At 42.8% G+C, this 25532-nt stretch overlaps 1 protein-coding gene across 1 annotated transcript in view; it reads right to left on the bottom strand.

Moving 5' to 3' along the window:
- Window positions 1-25532, bottom strand: part of SH3PXD2A (SH3 and PX domains 2A) — a 252459-nt gene that overhangs the window by 9515 nt on the left and 217412 nt on the right. Inside the window, exons 9-11 of the mRNA XM_054382243.1 lie at window positions 17341-17454; window positions 12999-13082; window positions 2768-2885 (exon numbers count right to left, since the gene is read on the bottom strand). Coding sequence (XP_054238218.1) covers window positions 2768-2885; window positions 12999-13082; window positions 17341-17454 — 316 coding nt within the window. The remainder of the gene's footprint in view (window positions 1-2767; window positions 2886-12998; window positions 13083-17340; window positions 17455-25532) is intronic.

The following is a 25532-nucleotide window of genomic DNA, read 5'->3' as shown; positions in this document are numbered from 1 at the left end:
AAAGGACCAGCTTGCAGGGATGGATCACCACATCAATATTTCCAAAAGTGTTGCCCATGGAAAAACAGCAGTTTAATATTCCAGCAAGACTGTAGCAGCAGTCCAGAGCAGATCCAGAGCAGCAGAGAAGATGATGGCTGACACCCAACACACATCACACACGTATAGGGAGCACCTAATCCACCTTTCAATAAGAAGAGGGGTTGCTCAACTCAAAATACCTCTTACAATAAAGCAGCCAAGGGCATGCTGCTTTCTGCAACTACCACTGAGTGGCTGAGGCATCCACAGATCATCACCAAGAAATCACTTCAACCACTACAGCATGTTTCATTGTCACTGTCCACCAGAATACACTTCTGCTATATAAAAAAATCTTGTATTTGGGATTAGATTGTGTGTGGAAATGGGGGGAAAAAATATCTGCTTATTGTAGAATCATTAATATGGCAAAAGGGAACCTACAGTAATAAGTGAGGGTTAGATGAGTGGACAGTGAGGTGGATTGAAGACTGGCTGAAGGGCAAGACTTCAGAGGATAGCTATCAGTGGCACAGAGTCCAGTTGGAGGTCTGTAGCTAGTGGTGCTCCCCAGTGGGCAGTACTGGGTACAGCCTTGCTCAGCATATTCATCAGTGCCCTGGAAGAATGGATAGACTCAGCAAGTTGGCAGATGATACAAAAACTGGAAGGAATGGCTGACACCTGAAGACTGTGCTGCCATTCAGTGAGACCTGGGCAGGCTGGAGAGTTGGGTGGAGGAGATTCTAATGAGGTTTGTCAAGGGCAAGCGTAGGGTCCTGCACCTGGGGTCTGCACCAGTAACAGGTGAGGGGTTGACCTGTTAGAAAGTAGCTCTGCAGAGAAGGACCTGGGAGTCCTGGTGAACAACTCTTATAGCTAAGAATGTCAATGGTATCCTAGGCTGCATTAAGAAGAGTGTGACCAGCAGATTGAGGAAGGTTCTTCTCCCTCTACTCAGTCCTAGAGAGGCCACGCCTGAAGTACTGAGCCCAGTTCTGGGCTCCCAGTTCATGAAAGACGGGGAAATACTGGAGAGAGTCCAACAGAGGGCTGCAAACATGAGTAGGGGCCTGGATCAATTCTCTTGCAAGGAAAGGCTGAGAGACCCAGGGGTATTCAGCTTGGAGAAGCAGAGATCTTCTCAATGTTTATCAAGACCTAAAGATAATGGGGCCAGTCTCTTTTCAGTGGTGCCCAGCAATAGGACAAGAGATGATGGGCACAAACTAGAACACAGGAAGTTCCATCTAAACATGTGGAAAAACTTTAAATTTGAGGTTGATGAAGCACTGGGACAGGCTGCCCAGAGAGATTGTGTAGCCTCATTCCTCAGAGACTTTCAAACCCTGCCTGGACATGTTCCTGTGCAACCTGATCTAGGGGAGCCTGCCCTAGCAGGGCTTTTGGACTAGATGATCTCCAGAGGTCTCTCCCAGCCTCTCCCATTCTGTGATTTCATGATAAGGTTGCATTTCAGAAAAAACACCAAAATAAATTAAAGATGTCTTGCAATGTTTCATTCCTCAGAAAACCTCTGTGCTCTTCATTCCTCTATTTGCAGCTTTGGATTCCACTTCTGTGAATAATTAAAGGAGGAAAACATGTGACCTGACTAAACTCAGGCATTTTTTAGTTCCTTCTATCTAGAGTGCCCTCATGGCTCCACTGCTATCTTTATTTGCCTATTCTCTCTATGGGAGCATTAGGTAGAAAAATAATTAAATAAAAATATGTTTTCTAAGTAAAGGCCTTCAAGAAAACCAACAACATTGCTTCAGTTAGCATTTCAATAGTCATCATTCATAGTTGCTAAAAGAAGCAGAGTTCAAACAAAAGCAAGTTATGGCTTGGAGAGGGAAAAGGGAAAAAATAATCACTATAATTACAGGCTGAATGGAAAAAGATGACTGGATGAGATATTTACAGGGGGCAGAAATCATGGAAGGGCACTAAAATCTAAAGTGCCACATGAATACAGCTGGAAAAGCTCTCATTAAGTACTCCTCCTGGCACCTTATATCCCTGAGGCATCTAATCTACATTATCCCCATGAGCATTTAAAAAGGGGATTAAGTCACAAGTCTCCTCTATGACTGCTGTTTCAAATACACAATGATAACTGCACAATGATAACTGCACAATGATAACTGCACAATGATAACTGCACCTGCCCCTTGGAACCCAGTCCCTCTACATGAGGAAAACATAATGTGGACAGACAGAAGTCAGGCAGTTTAGTCAAAACCACAAATAATTTTGGAAAAAGCCTATGGCAAAAACTGATTTCACAGGTATCTGAAAATAACACTACCTGCCTACCCCAAACAGCTCAAGAGATCACAATCAGCCTTCCAGCACTGCTATAAATAGATTTTAACATGCTGCAGAGTAACTCTTATACTGGAAACACATTGAAATTATATACAACAGAAAGCCTTCTTAAGTCTCAGATCTAAACTCAGATACAGGCTTTTAACTTGAAGAGAGAGAAAAAAATAACATCTCCAAGTTCAGGAATTTCCCTACTGACTGGCCCACAGCTTTTTCAGACACTGTAGCATAAAGTCATGTAATCACCACTGCATTGTTTTAGTCTTGCCTTTACATTTTTCCAACAGCCATTATGAACAATTTGGGCTTTCTTGCCGAGCTACAGAATCATTCAAATGCTAACAGTCAGTGAATGATCAAAAAAATTCATTGTCACAGGTTCTGAAGCAATCCATCTGCATGGCTTCTTTACCTTATGTACCACCATCCTTCCAGGTTCTTTTGGATGACCTCCACGGTGACCCCTTTGTCAAACCCAATCTCATCCTTCCCTTGGCTGGCGTACGGCTGGATAGTGACATATTTCTCTTCTAGTGAGGGGAGAAAAGGCAACATCAGTTAGGATCAGAATCAGTCCAGCTGCTTTTCTGTTCTGCTTGCTTTTAAACTCTTATGCAGTGATTACGTGGAGCCATTACAAAAGGCGGAGCCCTGCTCAGGGGCCCTCTGATTGTTTATGCTGACGACATGATAGATAATCAGCCCCTTGCCACTACCCTGCTGCTGATAATCACAAAGTGTTTCTAAGCCAATAATGACACAAAGTCCCCAGAGAGGTGCCCTGCTTCTTCCTGCCCTCCCCCCCAAGTTCCTCAAATGGGTAAGGGAGAGGATTTGAAGCTGGACTTAACTCCCATACTGTAACTTGACAGAATCAACCTGGCTGCCAAATCAGCCAAGCGTCACCGCGGGAGCTCCAGCCAGTTGGCTCTTTGAACACGCACATGGCTGCACAAAGCATCGTGTTGCTGAAATCCGAGCTTTGCATCCCGAGAGGGACAGATCCTTCTCAACTCAGAGGGGCTGGCCCATCACACTGCTCTCCTTGCACCTCCCAAAGAGCACAGGCCTACAGCAATGAGCTTGAAACAGCATTAAAAAAAAAAAAAAAAAAAAACAACCAAAATAAAACAAAAAAGCCCCAACAAACCAAGCAACCAAAAAAAGCACACAAAAAAAGTGACAAAAGAATAAACAGAATTTGCACTTGACAGGCAACCACACAGCATTTGCATTCATGGGTTGTGGAGTGTTTTGCAAACATAACTTTTGCTAGACCTCGTTCCAGAGAAATACGAGTGTGGCAGTGGTAAAGGAGAGCCAGATCTAAGACACACACTTCAAAAGCACAGGCTAGTATTCAAATACGATGTTCGAGCCAAAACCTTAGCATTCCTATTCATATCTAGCATCTATTCTCTCCCCAGCCAGGCAGAGGTGAGCAGACTTGGTGAGAGCAAGCCAATGAGCACAGCAGAACAGACAGCTTTTCAGCACCATCCTCCACCCATCAGAAGTCTTTTACTGCAGAATTGCCATCACACTTCAAAGTCAACCTTATCCTCCATTAGCTTAAAAAAATGACAACTTGCATTGAAAACATGAACTATCATAGAATCACAGAATGGTTTGGGCTGGAAGGGACCTCCAAAGGTCATCTAGTCCAACCTCCCTGCAGTGTTCAGCCTGCCCAGAGCTCTGTTGAGCCTGAATTTGAATATCTCCAAGGATGGGGCCTCAATTACCTCCCTGGGCAACCTGTACCAGCTTTGCTCTGCAGCAGCAGGCATGGAAAGTGTTACCAAACCTCTTTCCTGAACTGAAGCTACAGTGCATGCAATAGCATGGATTCCTGTAGTGGGATCAAAGGCAGCATAAGCAAGCAATAAGCACACTCCAAACAGCCTTCCTAGCACTTTTTACTGGCAGTCACAACAAGGAACAAATAGAGGGTTGTCAGTGCACAGGAACAGGCAGGAAATTAAGTGAATCCAGAGCTCCTGATCACTGCAGAACAAAGGAGGTATGAAAAGGTTGGAGCAATTTGAGGTAAACACTCTTCTGGACAGAGTGAAGCAGACCCAACTGATCCATTTGGTTTTGTGGCTGAATTGCATTTTGTTGTTGGGTGAAGCTTGGAAATTTTAAAATACAAACCAACCCCCCAGAAAACCTTATTGAGACAAAGTAAAAAATAATACCTCAGAAAGGGAAAAGAAAAAGTTGACAGAGCATCTGATAGCAAATAACACAGCAAAGCTACATCTCTAAAGCCAGCTACTTCCCTCAATGGGTCCTATCTGGATCCTTCTAATTTTTGTGGGATAAAGCCTGTCAAAATCTTTGCCCCAATTAAAAAAACACTTCCTCCTGCTCTCCCCTAAGAGGGCTGCTTTAACTGCTTTATTTACTAGTAAGAAATTCCAGCTAGTTTGTAATTTGCACAATCAGGATATGACACCTTCCCCACAGAAATATTCTACTACAAGATGGGGTCTGGTGAATGAAACCCAGATCCAAAGTCACAGGATGGTTTTCATAGCTGGGTTTCTTCTCTGTGCTATAAAGATGGACTTATTTTCCTCTCTTTCAAGTGACTGCTGTTGAAGGTGTTGCATGCCCAGTTTCCACTGCATGCAAAGCTCCAAGCACTAAAGTGAACTGCAGAAGATCCCTGAGCTGCTACATTGCATTCTTCAGAAGAGAGGGCCAAGGTAAAGTTCAGGTGCACAGAGCTGCACCTCCCAGATACACATTGCTTCAGACATTTCCAGGGATGTTTCTAGGACAGTAACAAAGAGCTAAGCCTTGTGTTTTCTGGGCATTGGAAGAAGGCCCTGCTTTGTCTCTCCACAATATCAAAGATGCTTTATACCCCCCACTATCAGACTTCACCCTTGCCACTACTTCTATTGTAACAGAAGCTTCTCTTTTAATCTTATTTTTCCTCCACATAAGCAGCAGTACTTGCTCTGCTTGCTGGGCAGAGTGTTCGCACTCTCCAGGGATGTGACCTCCCTTCTTCAGAGGGCAGGGTAGAAAGCCATACAGTTGAGGTGGAGCATTGAAAAAGTGGCTGCCAGCTACATGGGAAGCTACATCCTCAGCTAGGAGAGCTGCTTAATTTTACCGAGAAGAGCCTCTACTCTAGAGCAGCATTCTACCCCCAGTACTCACAGTGCCCTGTTGCTGCTCTCACCTTCCTGCCTTGCACATGCCTTAGTCCTTACTGCCTGTGAACAATGAGAGACATTCTCCCACTCTAGAAACTGAAACATCAGCTTGCTAAGGAGGATGAAACCCCAAGTCCAAGTATCATGATGCTGAGGTGCATAGATAAGGCTTTTCTGAACTGCCACTGTCTTATTCTGTCAATGAGCACCTCCACTGCTTACATCTTCAGCCCTGTGGCTTTCAACTCAGGACTACTCTTTGAAAGGACAATCCTCCAGGTGATGTCTCCATGTACAGAGGTGGGGGGGAAAAAAAGAAACTGACTGAAAGTTGAAGGGAGAGAAAAAGTTTTCCCATGAAGCAAGACAATCAAAAGTGTTAAAAAAATTATTTAGAAAAGATGGTCCTATGATGTTTTTGTTCAGCATTTCTATTTTTGTACCTCCTTTTCAAAACCAGGAATCCACTACTAGAGTTTCCCCTTGCAAAGTGCTTCAAAGTGCTTTCACAGCAAAAATTACAGCCAGTTCCAAGATTATACATTTATTTTCTTTCAGGGGAGCAGGGGATACCACAAACATACATGAAGTTTGTAACTTAATATTCTGGAGATGCAGGCCCCCTTGCAAACGAAGAGCAATTCTGTTTGTTTCTCAAAGACTATCTCTAGCCAGTGGATGTTCTGTATAAACCAAGATTTGCTGAAGGGAGCAGTGGACCTCTTTCATGGGTGTGTCCCTTAAGAGGACTGATGCAGCATTCAGTATATCAGATTCCTATTGAAAAGTCTTTGAGAGAAGGTATTTGGCACTTCATGACTGATATAAAGATTGATTCACATACTGTGACAGGCCTTGGTATAAAACAAGCCAGTGAACCATCTCAGACCTACCATCACATTTGTATGCCCAGGTCTACAGAGAATACAAAAGTGTTTGATTTTGTTTCATTAGGTCTTGCCTCAGCAATTACAAAAAGGAAAAAAATGCAAACAAAAGTATAATTTATATTCCCTAGCTGCAGCTTCTGTTACATCAACTTTACTGTTGGGGTCAAGTGGGCAGAATAAACTTTACTACATGTTACAAAGCACACGTGGCAGCTAAAAAGCTGCACTTTGGGATGAGAGTCATACTCTGCTTCAAGATGAAGATGGCATAAAGGTCACTTCTGTTCTTAGTGTGTGACACCCAGAGATCTGTTAATAGCTCAATTTGTCAACTTAACTTTTCTTTCTTCACCTCTAATTTGCAGGTCAAAAATATCTTCCCCAGCTCAGCTGAAGAAGGTACCTCTATTGGAAATACAGTTGCAATAGTAGTGCCTTGCATCTGAGGAAGGCATGCATAAAGATGCAAAGCCTGTTTAGCAAAGGGTTATGGTACAGTTCAGGGATGCTACATTTCCCTTGTTAAATTTTAGGAAGATTTCATGCTCATGACATTTATTTTTGGATAATAGCAGACCATGGCAACAATGCTTTGTGTTTTTTCCTTTTGTGTCAGATTGCAGCTCGCAATTAAAGAGCCAGCAGACTTACTCATTCCATCACATTCCCTTTAAACAGCATATACCCAAATAGGTTTTCCTTTGCTTCACCTGCTGTATTTATGTCTACTAGTAAAACGGGAATCTCAAATTTTCAGGCATTGGGCACAACATTTTTCATATCAAGTGACCTCTTCAGACACTTCTCCCACAGGAAAAATCTCAGAAAAGCTAAACTGAAACGCCATCCTTTCCTGAAGAAACTGTACCTAATTGTCTGACAGAGGAAGACACAGAACTTGACAGCCTGTAAGGTTCCTCCAATCCCACATGTCAAACCAGAATTTCAGATTTCACATCATGTGCTCATGCACATATATTCTACACATTAAAGTTATGAGGCGTATTAAGAAGGCAACTTGCCTCCTCCCCTGGCTGTCTGGATTTATACTTACTGTCAGGTCAAGGAAAGCAGATCTACAGTTTTACTGCTTGAGTTGTAACATAGAGCTTCAGTAGCACTTTCCAAATATTCCTTATTCAATCTTCCTCATTCCCTTAGCACTGGTCATCTCAGATTCCTCAAAATCTCTCACCAAGGTAACAGTTCCTTTCCCCAACATCTTAAAAATACTCTGTCACTGCTGCTCCTCACAGCTAGAGCCCTGAACTGGCCCTTCAACTTCTTTTGTACAGCCACTACAACCTCGGCACAGTAGCACTCTGTTACTTCAGCCAGGCTCCTACCAAGTATATACTAAATTCTGTTGTCCCATCTTGCATGTTCAAACCTGTGTGCTATGCCTTACTTTAATATCCTACTACAGCTCATGTGTTTTGCTCCCTTTGGATTTCCCACTCCTCCAAATCCTTTAATCTTTTCCCACTCAGCCCCATGCCTTTCTTACGATACCTCCTCAACCTGAGTATGTTCCCTCCTCTGTGGTATCACATAGCCTGAAACTCTCAAATCCTTCCTAAAATAAGCCTTACCTACCCCAACTTCCTGCTTTGCCAAAGAAGCTTAGTTTTAGTTCTTCTCTAAAAGCTTCTAAAAACACCAAATAAATATCACTTTCCATTGTGAAAAACCCTTTTGATCATAATGAGATGCATGTCAAATTGCCACTTTCCCCAGTTTCTTTGAAGCAGAGATCTGCTTCTCTTTGTTTAGGCTGCAAACTATGTGGGGCAGGAACCTTACCTTTAAGCAGCTAAAATACCACTCACATTTCCAGCCCTGCAAAATCAGTCTCATCTCTCCCAGGCAAAGGGCCAGTGCTTGTAACGCTTCTGCTTCCAAGTTCTGAGTGCTCCATTTTGCATACCTCTACTTCACCTATATTTTTTAAAGTTTGCCCTTTTCTGTCTCCATAAATAAGTGTGGAGGTTATCTGCACCACTTCACGAGCCAGCCAAGTAAGGGAGTAATTTCCTTTGCTCAGCTGGTCCTTGTACATATCCCCACCTTTCTGTGACCCCAATCCTTGTTTGATGGTAGGGGTGAGGACAGGGAGGAACTGGGCTAGGAATTAGCCAATTAATGATTTCTCAGCAAAACGCAACAGCCCCAACCTCCATCTTCCAAACCACAGAAGAATTTTCTTTCAAAATACTTTCCCCTCAGTCAGCAGTCTGCACTCACCCTCCCCCACTCCTCCACTCCACCGCGCCCTTTGTCAGACCTGCTTTGGAAAAAGTCTCGCTGTTCCAGCAAGCAATGCATTAATTCAACATGGGCTTTGTTTTACTTGTCTAAATATTCAGCAGAGACAATGAGTGTCCACAGTTACCAAATGTGTTCATCTGCAGACAGAAGCTCTCCAGCCTTTGTCCCTCTCCTCCTCCCCTCTTTAAGTAACAGCAAACCTCATACCAAAAGATAGAAAAGGATAAAACAATGACATTTCTTCTGACATTTCTGTACTGCACATGCTCTTTCTTCAACCAGCAAAGGGCAATAAACATTTACTACTTTCCTTGGAGCATAGAGGAGGGAGAAAGAAAAAAAAAAAGGGGGGGGAAAGGGAAAAAGAGAAGGGGAGAAGGGGAGAAGGGGAGAAGGGGAGAAGGGGAGAAGGGGAGAAGGGGAGAAGGGGAGAAGGGGAGAAGGGGAGAAGGGGAGAAGGGGAGAAGGGGAGAAGGGGAGAAGGGGAGAAGGGGAGAAGGGGAGAAGGGGAGAAGGGGAGAAGGGGAGAAGGGGAGAAGGGGAGAAGGGGAGAAGGGGAGAAGGGGAGAAGGGGAGAAGGAATGAACAAGCTAAGTCTGAAGCTGCTGTGCTGGTTTGATTTAGCACAGCAAAGCAGCCTTGTGTTGTGAGTGACAAACATCTCACCAGCATCACGAACAAGCACAGAAAAAGAATGAAAACAAAATGAGAAGTGGGCAATGAGGCGGCTGCCTAAGAGGGCAGAACAGCTCTGGTGGCATGCAGGAAAAGGTAAGAGTGCACAAGCACGTCAGGTAGGCTGGTTTACCATTACTGATCAAGGGCTCTCTCCGCAGCTACAAAATTGGCTGTAGAATAAACTACCTAGGCTAGAAAATGGGGTTAAAGCATCAAGGCCACTGGGCTACACAGCTGCCATCCCTCTATGCCCCATCCATCTCTCCCTATCAAGCTCCCTCTCTCTGTAAGTTAAGCAAGTAGCAGACTTCAAGCTTCCAAGTTCTAACTTTAACTCTTTCATTGAATAGCTTCTTTCTCGTGCTAGCAACTACTCTTAAATAATAGGCTAATCTAGCAGAAATTCAGCCCTATATCACTATATTTTGATATGAATAACTTTAAAATACTTTCCTGCGTTGCAAGAGCTCCAGTTGAAAGTGTTGGGCACAATACCAGAGCAGCAATAACTTCTGTCAGATATTTGGCATATAAAACAGGCATGTAACCCCCCTGTTTTTTTCCAAACTGCATAGAACAAGTGACTTCTCATGAAATCAGCCTGTAAACAGTCCTAAGTCCTCTTCCAGGGGAAGTTCCAAATAAATGCATGTGCAGAATTAGCACTTTAACTGGTATGAGAGAACATGAATTCTGTAGCTTGTAGGTCTAACAAATGTCAGGAAACTGAAGAAAACTACAACGATTTAGGCTCCTCCTCATAATCCATTCTTGTAGCATTGGAGTTTGAAACATACAGAGAAATGCTTAGAAAATGTTCCCCCATTTTAAAATGTTTAACGTTTTTTAAAAAACAAGCTCTGCAGCTACATAAGAAATACAAACCAACATAATCTCTTAGATACCATTTTAAAGAGAAGTTCAGCAACAAATGTCATCTGTTTCTCTTTGTAAAAACAGACAACAGCTGTTCTCTTTGCAGATTTTTTTCCCCCAGCTTTTTTTTTTTTAACAGAAGCATTTACCATGAGATTCAATAATTTGTCTTTCATGTTTCTTTTTCACAGCCCCGTTAACATTGCTCCCAAATATCTGAAGTTTAGGGGTGATTAACCTCTTCAAATGGCTTTGGAAGGGGTAGAAATAAATAAGCCATAGGTTACCCCTGATAATACTCCTCTGTTGGGCTGTCTGTAACAGGGAAGCAAACACACTTCCCTTCTGCACTCAGGCTTCCCCACTGATTTTAATACCCAAGTCACTTAGAAAACCCTGGCCCTCAAAACCAACATTTAATTCCTTCAGTTCTGGCTTTTAAGTGACTATCATAGACTTAATTAGCAAAAATGCTTATTAGTGATACCCAAGCATAAATAAAGAGGGAAGCATCTTTTACAGCTTGCTTTTAAACTCTAGTGAACTCTCAGAGCTAACCCTTCCAACAGCAGGGACTATCTCAAGCAGAATATTATTGGGTGGGTAGAATTTCAGCCAAAATCTTTAATTGAATTTATTTCCAAGAAAAAGGCCAAGTGGGGGAGGGGAAACTATTTTACCTGTGTTGAACAATTCTGGCAGTCTCTTGTTTGAGCACCTCTGGTTGTTCTGTGCTTTTGGAGGAGGGATTTGAAGGTTGGCAGGGGGTGCATATGTACACTTCATGGATTCTGTCATTTCAGTGCAAACCCACCCAGATTTGGCCTTATTAGAAGTCTTTTGGACTAGGATGGGAGGGAAATAAAGGAGAAAGAATCTCTCCTGACCTCACATAAACTGAGATCTGTTAGAAAACAGCAAGCTGGACACCCAAGAGAGCCACATACTTGCAAGAACTGCAATTTGGAAGATGAAGATGTCTATACAGGCTACAGCTATGCCAGATAAAGTCTCCAACCTGCCCTTGAGTATTCACATAATTTTCTTTACTTCCAATGAGCCTGCTCTTGTAAGAGCTCTGTAACCTAGTATTTCAGATGACACTAACTCAGTAATTTTTAGCCAGCCTGGCTAGCTATGGATGAAACACTGAAGAGAGCTTATAGAAGCAGCTCAGCCACAGAGGGTGCCCCAAACCTTAAAATCCTGAAGTTTGTGCTAAGTTCAAGTTCCAGGATTTAGTCTGAGATAAACCATGTATTGTCCAACAAAACCCAACCCCTCAGCACTGCTTGGGCCTAATAGGGAAGAAATTGTTATGAATCAAGAGAGTCTGTGGTAGGGAAGGTGCTGTGACAGTGATGAGAATACAGGTCTGGAGAGGATGTGCACAGGCAGTAGGCATAAAAGCACAAGAGGAAAAACACAGGAACACAACTTAGGTCTTGAGCCTTCCTGGTCAATTATGTTAAGAGACTGATCATGCAGTCAATATTTTATGAGCTTTGCTTGCAATACTGCATGAATATGAAAGGATATATTTATTTACACTAGTAAACACATTGTTTAGAAAACTGATTCCCAGAAATTCTGCCACTTAAATTGCCAGGAAGTATCTGGCAGAGTTTGACAATGCAAAATAAGTATCTCTCAAACACTTGAGGTACAGAAATGAGCATAAGTTCTTTTTCACAAGCCAGCATGTGTGCTCATGAGGAGTTTTTTGGCCAAGATACAGTAGGAAAAATGGTCCTTTTGTTATTTTGGTTTCCCCAAAAATACCGGGAGGCAAAGGCAAAAGATCACTGAAAAGTTGTATGTTTCATAAACATGTACATAGACCCACCACAAAAATCCAGAAGATAAATTTGCTACTTTAAAAGTACATTCTCTCTTTTTCCTCAACTGGGAAGATTCTCTTGTGCTTACATTTGGTTATACTCCCTTAGTAAAGGTTGCTTGAAATGCATAGAGGTGCAAATGGTGCTTCTCCCCACCTCCTTCCTTTTTACTGGACAATCTTGCAAGAAAAGGGAAGAGGAATAGAAAGGGATACCTTTACTCTAGGAAAGGTGATACACATGCACTGGAGAAATGCTTGGTTTGGAAGATTTTATCCTCAGACTTTATCCAAGCAGCTTCAGAACACAAGGTGTTCTCCTCACCCCTGCCATGCTCCCTGTCAGACTAGCAAACAAACCAACCAATCCACCCACCCCAAAATGCTACTAGTAGTGGTATTTTAAACACCTAGGACTGACATGAAAAACTCCTAAAAGTTCTGAAGAAGGCTGTCTTTGGCACCAAGACTACAAAGAAGAGAGGAGACTGAAACTGGACTGATTCTCATCTTTCCATACCAAGTACTTTTCCACTATGTACATCTCTGACCATACCTTTTTGGCATCTTCACATTTTAACAGCCCTAAAAGTATCACTTGTCCTTATTGAGGTAGGAAAGATTGAGTACAAATATGCCCAAAGTTAAAACACAACAGATGTGAGCTTCTCCAGGCAGCACAAGGAGTCAGACTGCAGAGCTACCCTCGGTTATTAGCCTCCAGCTCTTGGTGTGCCTAATCCTGTCTCCAAGACAACCTCAAGCTGTCATGTACAAACTCCACATCGGAACTCCAGAGCTTCAGCCTCTCTTACCAGAGTGCCAAGGTTGCAGACCCCAGCGCACAACAGCTGAAGCTGCAGCATTGCTTTTGGTGCACCCTTAGGGGGCTAGTGCCATAGGAAGCTATTAATTCACCTCGACTCTGCTGCCTGTTGACTATCCCGCCCAGTGTCCATCGCCGGTCCAGGCGCCTCAGGTGAGCCTTGCGTCGCTTAGAAACTAGTTTGGAACATGGATGGAAACAAACAACAAAAAGAAAAAGAAAAAAAAGACATGATGGCAGGGTGAGGAATCAAAATAAAACATGGCATTTACAAGCACTGACCTTGTTAGCAGGAATGAGTTAGGTGAGATGTAGACATTTTGATTTAGTTTACATAGTACAGTGGAACAAGTTAGCTTCTTGAGCCTGAGCAGCATGAACCATCTAGAGCTGTCACAAATTGCCACTATTGACTTTCCTTAAAAAAACAAACCACAAGCATACACAACACCACAAGTCAAGCTGCACAACTGAAGACAACTTGTCCAAGGAGCTTGCAGTGGCAGCATAGATCTACGTCACTGTTGTTGCATCTCTTAGTTAGGCTGCATGATCTTTGGAGAATTCAGTCTACTGCATATGACATCAAACTAATCAGGGCTCTAAATCTTCTCTAAGCAAATCATCACACTATAAACAAATCCAGGGAAAAAAAAACAGAAATAAAAAATAAAAAAAGGAAGCTTCTCTTATGTGAGTTCACTTGTAACAACAGCACTCATGAACAGAACCTAAGTCAAAAGTGTCTCCTTGCTTGCAAGATGTGACTCACAATCACTGCCACAGCTAATGCTCATGATCCAAACTTCTAATGTGGCAATTACAAATACAGGGAAAAATCTAATCTTGCAATTATTGAGCAGGCTCAAGAAGCTAACAGGCTGAACTGAGAATTAGTTACACACTGAAACAATAATTTACGCTTAAAATATAAACAAAGAGAAGACACCTAGGGAAATGGCATTGTGAGAGCAGCTGTGCACAGAGGACACCACTTGTATTACAGATCACATTGTTAGATCTCTACTCAATTCCTTCTGCTCGAGAAGGTGTGAATGAGAAGTGAAGCATTTGACTGTCACAGAAAAACAAACACTTCCCTTTTGACATTCAAGTGCCTCCACTTCAGTTTGGCAACTACTGCAAGGGTGCTGCCACACAACAATGCAAACCATTTCTCTTCAGCTGTCATTAGGGTGCAAACACAACCATTTTGCTAGTGATACAGGGAAGCTGTTCATAAATGCTATCACGAATAATCAAGTCTGCTTACGAGCACTCATTTGGAGAATATACCCTTATGAGAGCAAACACCACTGTTTTTCATGACTATGTTCTGTAGACAGTCAGGCACAGCAAATGTATTTGATTGGGGAATGATTAATTGAACAAATAAGAAAAATAATAGCTTCTCCTCATACTGGCTTTTGCCTTTTTGTCCTCTGTATCTGTCAGAGGCTTAGATAAGACTTCTGCACCCAACTCACTCTCCTCAATTTCTCCCTATCCTACTTCCCGAGTCACCCTAGTGCAGATGTGGTGAGTGGTATTGAACAGACAGGTGAACTAGACACATCTAGTTTCTGATACTCTGTACTTCCCTTTGATCCTGTGTGGGCCAAAGAACCATGATAGACTTTCAGAGGAATTAGATTTCAAATCTATAGATTGCTAACAGAAATCAGTGATCCTTTGTGAGCCCATGGTAGCACAGAAAATGAGCTGTCTTTACTCATTAGGTAGGGTTTTTCTTAGCAATTGGTTTAACCTGGTGGCTTCCCTCCAAATCAACAGGATATTAGGCTGCCAGTTGCACACACGATACAGAAGAGGCAACAGATCATAGCAGAGAGAGAAGATAAAGAAGTTCACAGTAAAGCTCCCTACACCAGGAAGTTTCTATACAAGAAGGGAGAAAATTAAAGTTCCTGAACTTAAAGACTTGCAGGAAGAAGGGGTGTGGAAGGGCTAGAAAGCTGCTTCAGGAGTCAACACAGAGCAGCCACCCATAGTTTTGTAATCACACCAGGAGTTTGGAGGATTCAGTCATCCAGAAGAACCTCCTCAACACAGTGGGTCCCACACTGCAGCTGTGAGAGTCCTTTTATATCACAATGATGTTTTTGAATCAGTCAGGTGTTTTTTTGTCGACAATACTGAATTTACCATTTGCTCTCAGACTTGGACTTGGTTGGTCATACCACAGCGACCATAAAAGTTATCTATCAACAAATTATCTAAACATTTCCAGAGACCATTTAAAGAGATGTTTATTTTAACAGCTCCTGTGGCTGCAAATGTTTCTTTAGATTGCTTTCTGAATGTTTGCCAAGCCTTGTAGGATGGCTTTGGTCTAAACACAGGCCCAGGTAGCAGTGAACTGCCTACTCTCATCCTGACAAAAGATGTTGTGCAGGCTCCAATGCAGAGAGAAAACTTTGCCTTTCTCAGGGAACAGAATACTTAAACAGAGACACATGGAAAAATTACTGCTATACAGAGGCAGCATTGTAAATAAGTTGCATTCAGCACCTCCTTATCTTTCCAAGGACCTACCACAGCAGGGCAGACATCTACATCTGCCTGGCTTGTGGACTTGTTCCAGAGCCACTGCAAACAAAGAGTGCCAAGAGGCTGATACAGAAAGCTCCCCACGACAGTGTTTCCACCCTTTCAAAGTAGGCAGAGTTGCAGGAAGTCAGTGTCTCCAGGAGTCACTCAAAGTTGTAGGAACTCTAGAGGCTAGGGCTCTTAATCCACTTAAATTGCCTTCCTCTGCAGTTATATTGGAGCCCCTTTTATATACTTTTCCTCAAGAGAGTGATTCTGAGTTATTCTTTCTTATAGATAACTATTAGGAGAAAAATAGCCCAAGTAAAGAACAACTGGTTGGGGGGTTATGTAGCTAATAACACAAACCAAAGTTACTCAGATGCAAGCAAAGGCTGGAGCACATCAAAGCAGCTGTAGAGGAAACGCAATTAGATTTGTCACTAGATGGAAGTGAACAGAAAGAACAGGTTTCAGCATATCTGGCTTTGGAGTAAAGCAGGGAGAATGACTGCTGACCATAGCTGAGGAGACTGAGAGGAAAAAGGTAAGAAATATTTGATGGATTTTCCATTACCCAGCCCTGGAGTGCAGATACACTCCAGAGGGCAACATGAAAGGCAGATGAGAGCTTAAAATGAAAGCAGTCTAAGCAATAAGGCTGTCAAATATGCACCATATTTAAGACTCAGGAAAAGGGAGGAAGGTACAGACCAACAAATAAGGCATTCTTCAACTCTTTCAGAAAAAGAGCAGTAAGTTTTTGTTCTTTACCAATAGGGAAATGTTACTAAACTGCTTTTACGTTTGCTAAGATGTTGCATCATACCAGACTGGTTACCAGTCTACAGCCAGTCTGTCTCTAAACCCTAAGCGACCCAGGATATGGGTAGCTTTGAGCAGGGAAAAATGAGTTACAGAGCCAAAGATTTCAATAAGTCACAGATGTCACCCTTGAGGCCCAGAACAAAGTTATGTTTTGCCTGTGTGCTATCTCAGTGGGCAGATGGTCACCCCAACACATCTCTAAGAATCCTGCCTGAGCTAAGGAAAGGTCAGCTGAGTTTCCACATATATTTTACATAACTGTCATGTCAAGAGCACCTAGACATTTAGCAAGAGATTCATTAGCATAGAGCAAAACATAATAAAAACGTCCTTTGTACACAGCTGCTACATGAGAAGTCTATTAAGATGTGGTTAGTCTTTCATAATGGAACAGAGGAAAATGTGAGGTTGTACTATTCAATTTCTGGAACCTGAATTAAGTATCTTCAGCCAAAAAACCAGCACAGCTAAATTCATGTACACGACAAATGCCATCTAAGCTTTATTAAAATGAGACCACACCAAATAAAAATACTTTTTTTTTCACACAATCACAGACCACAGAACACAGCTGTGTGACTAGTTTCAAGGATTAATTAAAAAAAAATGTAGTGAGAAGCAACCATTAAACCTTACTCCTCTTAACAGCTTGTGGCTCTAACAAGCATCTTCATCCAAATAAAAGCTCTCTCACTTGTATTCTGCAAATGAGACATGTGAGTTCTCTTCTTCCACGGAGAGTACAAGACCTCTCCTAGAACATACTGCTTGGACTTGTACATTAGCTGTTTGCATGATTTAAAGAGTATTAAAATCAGCACCATTTCAGGTTTTGAAACTTTTGTCACACTGACAGCAGGTCACAGAGGAATTACAGGCATAGTACTTCACTCCAATTTCTTCTGCAACAATTTATTTACTGATACAAGATGGGAGAAAAAGGTTAATGCACTGAACTAGCAGTCACAAGTGGCAGCACAAGTTTTCTAAGTTTTCCTGTGGGGAGAACAGCATAAAGCAATGAGTTTCCCTGTGATAACACAAAGCTTTCCATACCTTCCCCAAGTTTGGACGTATTGATGTCAGAGTCATCTCTGGTTCCATTTTGCGATTCCAGGTATGTAGCAGGGACCCAGCCCTGCTCCTCTGCCGTGCTCACAAACCACCAGCCTACAAAAGAAAGTAAAAAGTTTTTGGTAAGCATTAAGAGGAACAAAATTAGCAAGTGCTGTAGAGAAGGTGGCACAATGTCAGCAGCTTCAGTGCAGGTTCGGGTTATGCTGCAGCCTCCTAGAAGGAGAGACGGTTTAGTTCTTTTATACCACTTCTATATCACTATATCACTTATATACCACTTTATATCACATACTCTCACAGAGGTAAATGAGTGTGTGCAGGCAGGGATCACATTTAAAAGGTTGTAATGGAGCAAACAACAGCTCAGGAAACCTGAAGTCTATCCATAACCACTCTCAATTTGAGTTCTCCAATTCAGTTTCTCAAAGCAAGTCTTGCAACATGTACATCTACCGTACCAAAACATTTCATATGCACACCTCTGGGTATGTCAGTGTGAAATGGCACAAACATTGTCCAAATCCTCATGTAAGGTAACACAGAAGTTCAAAGACAGAGATAGGAGTGACTTCATTAGAAGGGCCTAGATTTCAGAACAGACACAAAATAGTAAGTGCTTCTAGAACATTTGTCACCACAGCTGGCGTTTTAACAAACATGACCTGAATTCAGTGCCCTGGGAAGCTGGAAAGTACAGCAGAGAACAGAAATAAGAGAAAAGCTAACTGAAATGTGACTTCAGACCACAAGCACCAGTTATTTGCCTTCTTACACAAACATCCAGATTTCTACAACTATCTACCAAATTGTTAAATATTCACCAACAATATGAATAGAACCTTTGAGTCACATCTATGGATGGATGATTAAAAAGTTATAGGTGAGCCATTTTTAGGTTAATCATAACTATCCTTGCCTCTTTTCTTGCTTGGCTATACTGACTTGTTGAATCCTTCACTGGTTTTGATGTAGACTCACTCACCCAAGAGCTTGCTGCTCTCAAATATGAGCACCGCTAGATTCTGCTCTATTCAGGAAAGGTCAAGGTTAAGATACAGAACAATAAGAAAAACACTCAAGCAGGTAAACCACTTCTGTTATTTTCTACAATCTCCCAGTCTCCACCCAAAAATGCAAGTTGCTTTGTCAGGACAATGCAAACTATTGTTCAACATCTGTCTTTCAGCCTCCTTAAAGGGAGCTGAGAAAACAGCTATTTCTGTACGTGCACCTCAGAACAGTCTACAGACTTTAATGGTTGTCACAAAGCTGGACATAAACCTAACAAAACTCACGGGAGACTCTCAAGTCTGCCTGATGAGCAAAGGCAGGGAGAAGCCAGCTTGGTCTCTAAATTAGAGATGGGGCACAAAAATGAGTTAATTTGTGATGGAGCAAAGCCTCAAGTTGTGTGATGGTGATGCAGCCCCCCCAGAGGTGGGTAGCTGCAGCCCTGGGCCTAGCAAGGGGAAGGGAGGGTTTGCAAGGCTCTGCTGCCATGCAACACAAATTTCTTTTAGGAAAACAAAACAAAACAACACCACAACAACAAATAAACAAACCAACGCAAAACACAAACCCCAAAACAAAACAACCCAAAAAAGCCCCAAAACCAACCAAACAAAACCCCCCACCAAACACCAAAAACCAAACAAACAAGCAAAAAAAAAACCCAGCTGAAGCAATGCTGTAGTGTTCATGCTAGAAGTCACACAAGCTTGTTCCAAATCCTGCCATGGAGGACAGAGGAGGGCAGTTAAATGCTCTCATATTCCTGCCTGAGGTCTGTGACTGGGAGACAATGTGGCCCAAGGAACAAACCCCCCACTTGCCACCACACAGCTGCTAGGTATCTCTATTTATTTACTCTAAAAACTCAGACACAGCTTTCCATTTTCTGGCCCAGCAGAGGTTTGGAAACTTTGCTTCACAAGGCTCATGGTTGGAAAGTTTAAATTTAGTTATCCTCCCTCAGCAGGAGGTGGATTCTCCTGCCATGAAGCCCACAGCAGCGAACACGCAGGATCTGCCAGAGCGTTTCAAAAACACATCTTCATGGTTGTTCTTCATTTTACTAGTAATGTATTGACATGGGTAGCAAACACAGTTTAATATACACTTATAATTAGACACAAAATGTCAGAAGCTGGCTTTCAGCTGATACCAATTAGCCTGGAATAGTTTATGTAAACTCTTCCTCAGAAATTAAACGCAATTGCACAAAAAGGACTTGCCTGCACTTAAAAATGTGTGCTTGGGGCAAATTCAAACCATGGTAAAGCTGTCTTTGGAGGGCTGGATTACACAGCCTTGACGTCAGCCCAGTGCTAGCCCATTTCACAACACAACTCTTCTGGTTTGGCTCACTGAGCTGCATCATGGCCTTGGAGCTGAGTTTAAGGTCTTGTGTCTGGAGCCATAGAGTAGCTGAGCCACCATCTATCTAAACAGGGCTCCCTGCTAAAAGGCAATCCCTAAGCCCCATTCCTGGACAGAGATACACATGCCTCCTCCGCAGCACTGTGCCTCCCTACTGCCATTCCTTGCTCCTGAAAAGCCTCAGCAGGAAATCCTCATGACTCCACTGATTTTATTAGCAGGCTTCCACATACTAGTTGGGGGTCCACTCATATAAACCTACTTTTAGTGTAAAACCATTACCCCCATTCCTGTCACAACAGGCCTTGCTAAAAAAAAAGATTATCCCCATCTTTGTTACAGGTCCTCTTGAAGTACTGAAAGACACAATAAGGTCTCTCCTCCAGGCCTTTCCTTCTCCAGCCTCAACAACCTCACTTCTCTCAGCCTTTCTTCATGGAAGAGGTGGTCCAGCCCTCAGGTCATTTTTGCAGTGCTACTGTGAACCTGCTCCAGAGGATTCATGTCCTTCTTGTGCTGAGGACTGCAGATCTGGACATAGTACTCCAAGTGATGTCTCATCACAGCAGAGCAGAGCAGCAAAATCACTTCTCAGCCTGATGGCCATGCTTCCTTTGATGGGGCCCATGATACAACCGGCCTTCTGGGCTGCAAGGACACATTGCCAGCTACTGAGAAAACAGCAGCATCTGCTCAGGTTCAGAGAAAACCAGCCCCTGCTTTGAAATTCTTAATCTCCCATTTCAAGCTTGCTACTCAGAAGGACAAAAGGCAGGCTTTAATGCAGCTTATTGGAGTAGCACGTCTACAAAGAAAAAAAAAAAAAAAAGGAAAAGAGAGTATGTTTTACTCTACTTGAACAGCCTGAACAACTGAGAAACCTGAGAAAATTCCAGCAGCAGACAAGTCAAAACTGGATGCTCACAAGAAAGATGTGCAAGGTCTTTTGAGTGGGCAAGCAGACATTGCAGAGGCAGCTCAGACCTTATAAAGCAAAACCCTGAATCATGATAGCACATCTAAACCATAGCCCTCCAGAAAAGGAATTACAGCACAGTGCAAGAACTGACAAGCTCCTATGAGACAATGGCTGAAGCGCAGGCAAGTTCCACAATGCAGTCCATGCACAACACAAACTGCAGAATCCAGCTGATCGTGAAGCACTTGCTCTGCATCATCCCCTCATTAGAAGCAGGCATGAGGACAGCTGCCATTTGGTCCTGCCACCCTTCCCCCACCACCGGGTTCACAATTTGCAGATAAATTAGCCACTTTGCTGCCTTCCCGCCCCCCCCCCCCCCTTTTTCAGACAGTCAAGGCTGTATAGGTTCAAACTATCTCTTGTCCCCTCTGTGCCATCTTTCTCAACCCAGAACATCACAGAACCATTACTAGAAAACTTGCTTATGAAACAGAACAAAACACTGCATTTATTTTGAGTTCTCCCTCCACAGTGGAGTCGAGCTCGACTTCACTATTCATTATTAAAACCATTCTGCAGCAACATCTGCAGGGAATTACGTAAAGTTATCTCTGTGCACTGCCAAGCCAGTCTGAGGTTCACTCTTGCACTCACCATCTGTAAAAATTAGGCAGTGCTTTACAGCTCGAGTTAACCCTTACAGATGCCCTTCTCTCTCAGGCTTCAGAATACAACTCTAAAGCTGATGTGGCATCGATGTCTAAACTGAGTCATCAACCTTCATCCCTAATGAGTCTGAACCTCACAGAAGGCACACAAGGGGCCATAGCCACTGTGCCCAGATCAAGTTCAACTTGAGCGTTACTGCAATACTCTGAAACCTTCCTCAATAACTACCTAAAGAATACGCACTCCTACCTTAAAAACTCAATTTTCTCCCCACATACATTGACCCTTTGGATGGCATCTGTCAGCATTCCTAGCTCCAACAGCCCAGATGTCTCTACACTCAGAGTCCATCTAGGCTCTGGTAACTCTGATGCATTTTCAGCACAGAGTTACTAAGAGATGAAAAGTTCCTCTTGTCACAGATACACATACAGCAAGATGACTGCAAAAGTAGATTGGTCACACTGGAGAGTGAATAAATGACACAAATACTTTGATTCTAACAATCTTGTTCTAGTTTTCAATTGTATTCCCAGTCCTCTCCCCAAAAGACTTAAAAAAGTGAAAGAATTAAAGCAAGTGTTAACCACAACCCATGCCACAGGAAACTGCTAGAACATAGTGAAAGAACTTTCTTTACTCAAGTTTTGCTTATATTTACATGAATCCTCACCCTTCCATGCTTCAATATTGCACCTTTCTCCACACCAAATGGAAAATTAGCTATTCCTGTTGAAGTTTGCCCAATCAAACTTCAAATCACCTTTAAAAATATATTAAAATTATAGGATCATGATGAATGCTGATTTCCAATCCCCCCCCCCAGCCATTAATTTCTCTGTAGCCCTTGTCAATTTATGAGCTTAACTGAAGTAAACAAGAAGGATAGCAATGCTATAAAAGGAAATGGGAATCTCTGCTGCACGAGTAGACTGCACATTCTTCTAAACAGATACTTAAATAACACTCCACCTCTCAAGAGTCGTGGAAAAAACCCACTCAAGCAGCAGTCTGGTATATTTGGTGTGCTTTTCTAGACTTTAGAAGTCCTCCTTCTCAAGGTTCTTTTGTCTTGAGCTGCCTTTTTTGGGGGGCTTTTTTTTTTTTAATCTGAGAGCTTCATTTGTCTTACAAAGCAGTTCTAAATGCAATAAGGTCACTTCCAGACCTGGTACACAGACCTTTTTGTGCCAACAGCTGATTACATTCCTTCAGAGAAGTGATTGGCTTCATTAGAAACAGCTAAAGTAACAGTACCTTGCATGGATAAAGGTGCTTGCTTTTTCCAGCCCTCTAGAGCCCTTCCCACACAGTACATGTATATTTGATACACATAGGGAAGTGAGTCCTGACTGCCTCGGACAGACCTCCAAAGAATATGCAGAAGCAGAACAGAAGTAGCATTTTGCAAGAGGGATTTTCTGCAGTAAGCATATTCTCACACTTCCTAGAATTCACTACAGTGTCTGTATGCTGTTATACACTATCACTGTACATGCTGGCTCTGCTCTCTCTAAAAGGTTCCTTCAGTCCCACACAGTTGGCAGTCTCTGGGTTGAAAGCATTGAATTGGTATAAAGGCTGGTGCCCAGTTTCTATGCATTTTGTCCTTACAGTTCACAAAAGAGGCATCTTTCTTTTAAATATGGAGATATATACAAGAGGTGTTCCCAGCAGGGAGCTGACTACAGTTTGGGCTAGAGAAGCCTGTGCATGAGTCACTGCACTGTGGACTAAAGCCATCGTCTCAGGATGAATTATTAAAGTTGGTGCAATATTAAAGGCAGTTTTCATCTTGTTTTCCAGCCTGTGTGCACTGCAGACTTTCCTGCAGCCACCACTCAACCATGAAGCAATGCTTGTCTCCTTTTAGAGATGGAAGTGGAGCTCAAAGACAAAGACATATTCAAGGAAGAAAGAGGTGCTTGTGGCAGATACCCTACTTGAAAACAATGAAGATCCACAGCACAGGTTCACCACCTTTTACGTACCATATCCAAAGCAGACTGGACCACACATTAGGATTCCAGCCCAACTGTATGTCATGATTCTTCCAGCCAGTTCACATCCTAAAGCTACACACTAGGAAGCCTGGTTTGCGTGGGCAACTCCACTTGCTACAGAAGCCATGTCTGGCAAGGTGTTGCAACCCTAAATGTCTGTGTCTGACTGTTCTCACATTCAAGTGGAAATTAGTTGCAACTCTAAGTACCAAGTACTGCTTTTGGAACACAGGAATAGAACTAAGAAGCCCAAGTTACTGCTTATGAAATATACCAAGAGCCCACAACACTGTGATGGGGCAGAGTTGTTAGGATTCTCATGCAAGGTAAGAGAAAAAAGGATCATGCCCATCACTTCTTTCCTGGCAGCCCAGAATGGGAAAGTGGAGTTTCTATACAGATTACGAAACAGTTTTTCTATCATAGCATTAAAAGCTGAATGAAGAATTACAAACACACACAAAGGCAAAGTTCCTAAGGAACATATTTTCATTGAGAAAGAAGCTAAGGTTTGAAATGTAAAAGGCATGCATTTTGCTCCTGGTACCAAATATGACACCACATCTGATAGGATATACGTTAGAAGCCACACACCGGACTGCTGTTCAACAGCAGTCACACAGCTACAGGCTACATTCTGCCCAGCAAACCACTCTCAATATTTAAACCACCATAACAGTTTTAGTGCTTAGTGAAGAGACAACACAGAGAAGGAAGAGAGATTGTGAACTCCTGTGCCATGCTTGAGTATTCAACCAAGATTCAGAGGAATCCCTACAAAAAACCTAGTAGGAACCCCAACCTTAAAAGCATCACTTCAGAACTCTGATAACCCAAAACACACATGGAGTGCCCCTGGAGGCACTTGTCTTTCTCTCTTTAGGGACAGTCTGAAAGCTCAGCTGTATTCTTGGAGTACAGGCCATAGCAATTTTGCTTCATTTGGCGATGGAAACAACATTTGAGACAAAGGCTTCCAGAGGTGAGGTGCCAGATGCTGCACTTCGGTCACAACAACCCCAGGCAACACTCCATGCTTGTGGAAGAGTGGCTGGAAAGCTGTTTGACAGAAAAGGACCCAGGGTGAACATGAGCCAGCTGAAGATGAGCCATCAGTTTGCTCATGTGTCCAAGATGACCAACAGCATACTAGTCTGTATAGTGTGGCCAGCCAGAGTAGAGAAGTGATCATGCCCTTGTACTGGGCCCTGGTGAGGCCACATCTTGAATACTGTGCCCCTCAGTTTTGGGCCCCTCAGAGGAAGGACACTGAGGTTCTGGAGTGGGTCCAGAGACAGGTAACAAAGCTGGTGAAGGATCTGGAGAACAAGTCTTATGAGGAGCAGCTGAGGGAAGTGAGATTGTTTAGTCTGGAGGAGACTGAGGGGAGACCTTATTGGTCTCTACAACTACCTGAAAGGAGGGGGTTGTTGGTCTCTTCTCACTAATATCAAGTGATTGAGAGGAAACGGCCACAAGTTGTGGCAGGGGAGGTTTAGATTAGAAATTAGGAAAAATTTCTTCACTGAAAAAGAGCAGTCAGGCATAGGAACAGGCTACCGATGAAGGTGGTGGAGTCACCATCCCCAAAGGTGTTAAAAAAAACCCCATGTAGACATGGCACCTTGGGACATGGCTTAATGGCCATGTTGGTGTTAGGTGGATGGCTGAGTATCTTTGAGGTCTTTTCCTTCCAAAACACTTGTATGATTCTAGAGGAGCAGAAGGGGACTTCTGGAAGGCTAGACTCTGTTGGTACTTTTTGGCCATTAACAGAACAGCACTTTGCTTTACAGAGCTAAAAGTTAGAACAAAAAGCCAAGAGCTGAGAACAAAAAGCCAAGAGCTGAGACCATAGTTTGCTCTTCTTTCACCAATACTTGATAGTAACTGCAAATGATTAGGACTCAGCAGCAACACAAGGAATTGCATTCCGTGCACTGCTTTAGGTGTTACTGAGTTGAAGGAAAAGAGAAGTGAATCCCAGAGCATGGGTGCTGTGATATTGTGAGGGAGAGAATTGAGGTTTTTCCTGCAATGATTGGCTATTAAGGTAACTAGTTGTTTCAGGCCTCTATGGTTGTAGATTTGCTATCCTAATCCCTTGCAGTCTGTCATCTTCTTCCACTTCTACTACTTATCTTGCAGCATTGGTAGACGGAGACTTCTCAGCTGTACTGTTAGCATGCCCCCTTGCT

Source organism: Indicator indicator, chromosome 7 (genome assembly GCF_027791375.1).
Source record: "Indicator indicator isolate 239-I01 chromosome 7, UM_Iind_1.1, whole genome shotgun sequence".
Lineage (NCBI taxonomy): Eukaryota > Metazoa > Chordata > Aves > Piciformes > Indicatoridae > Indicator > Indicator indicator.
This window is presented reverse-complemented; position numbering and strand designations above follow the sequence as displayed.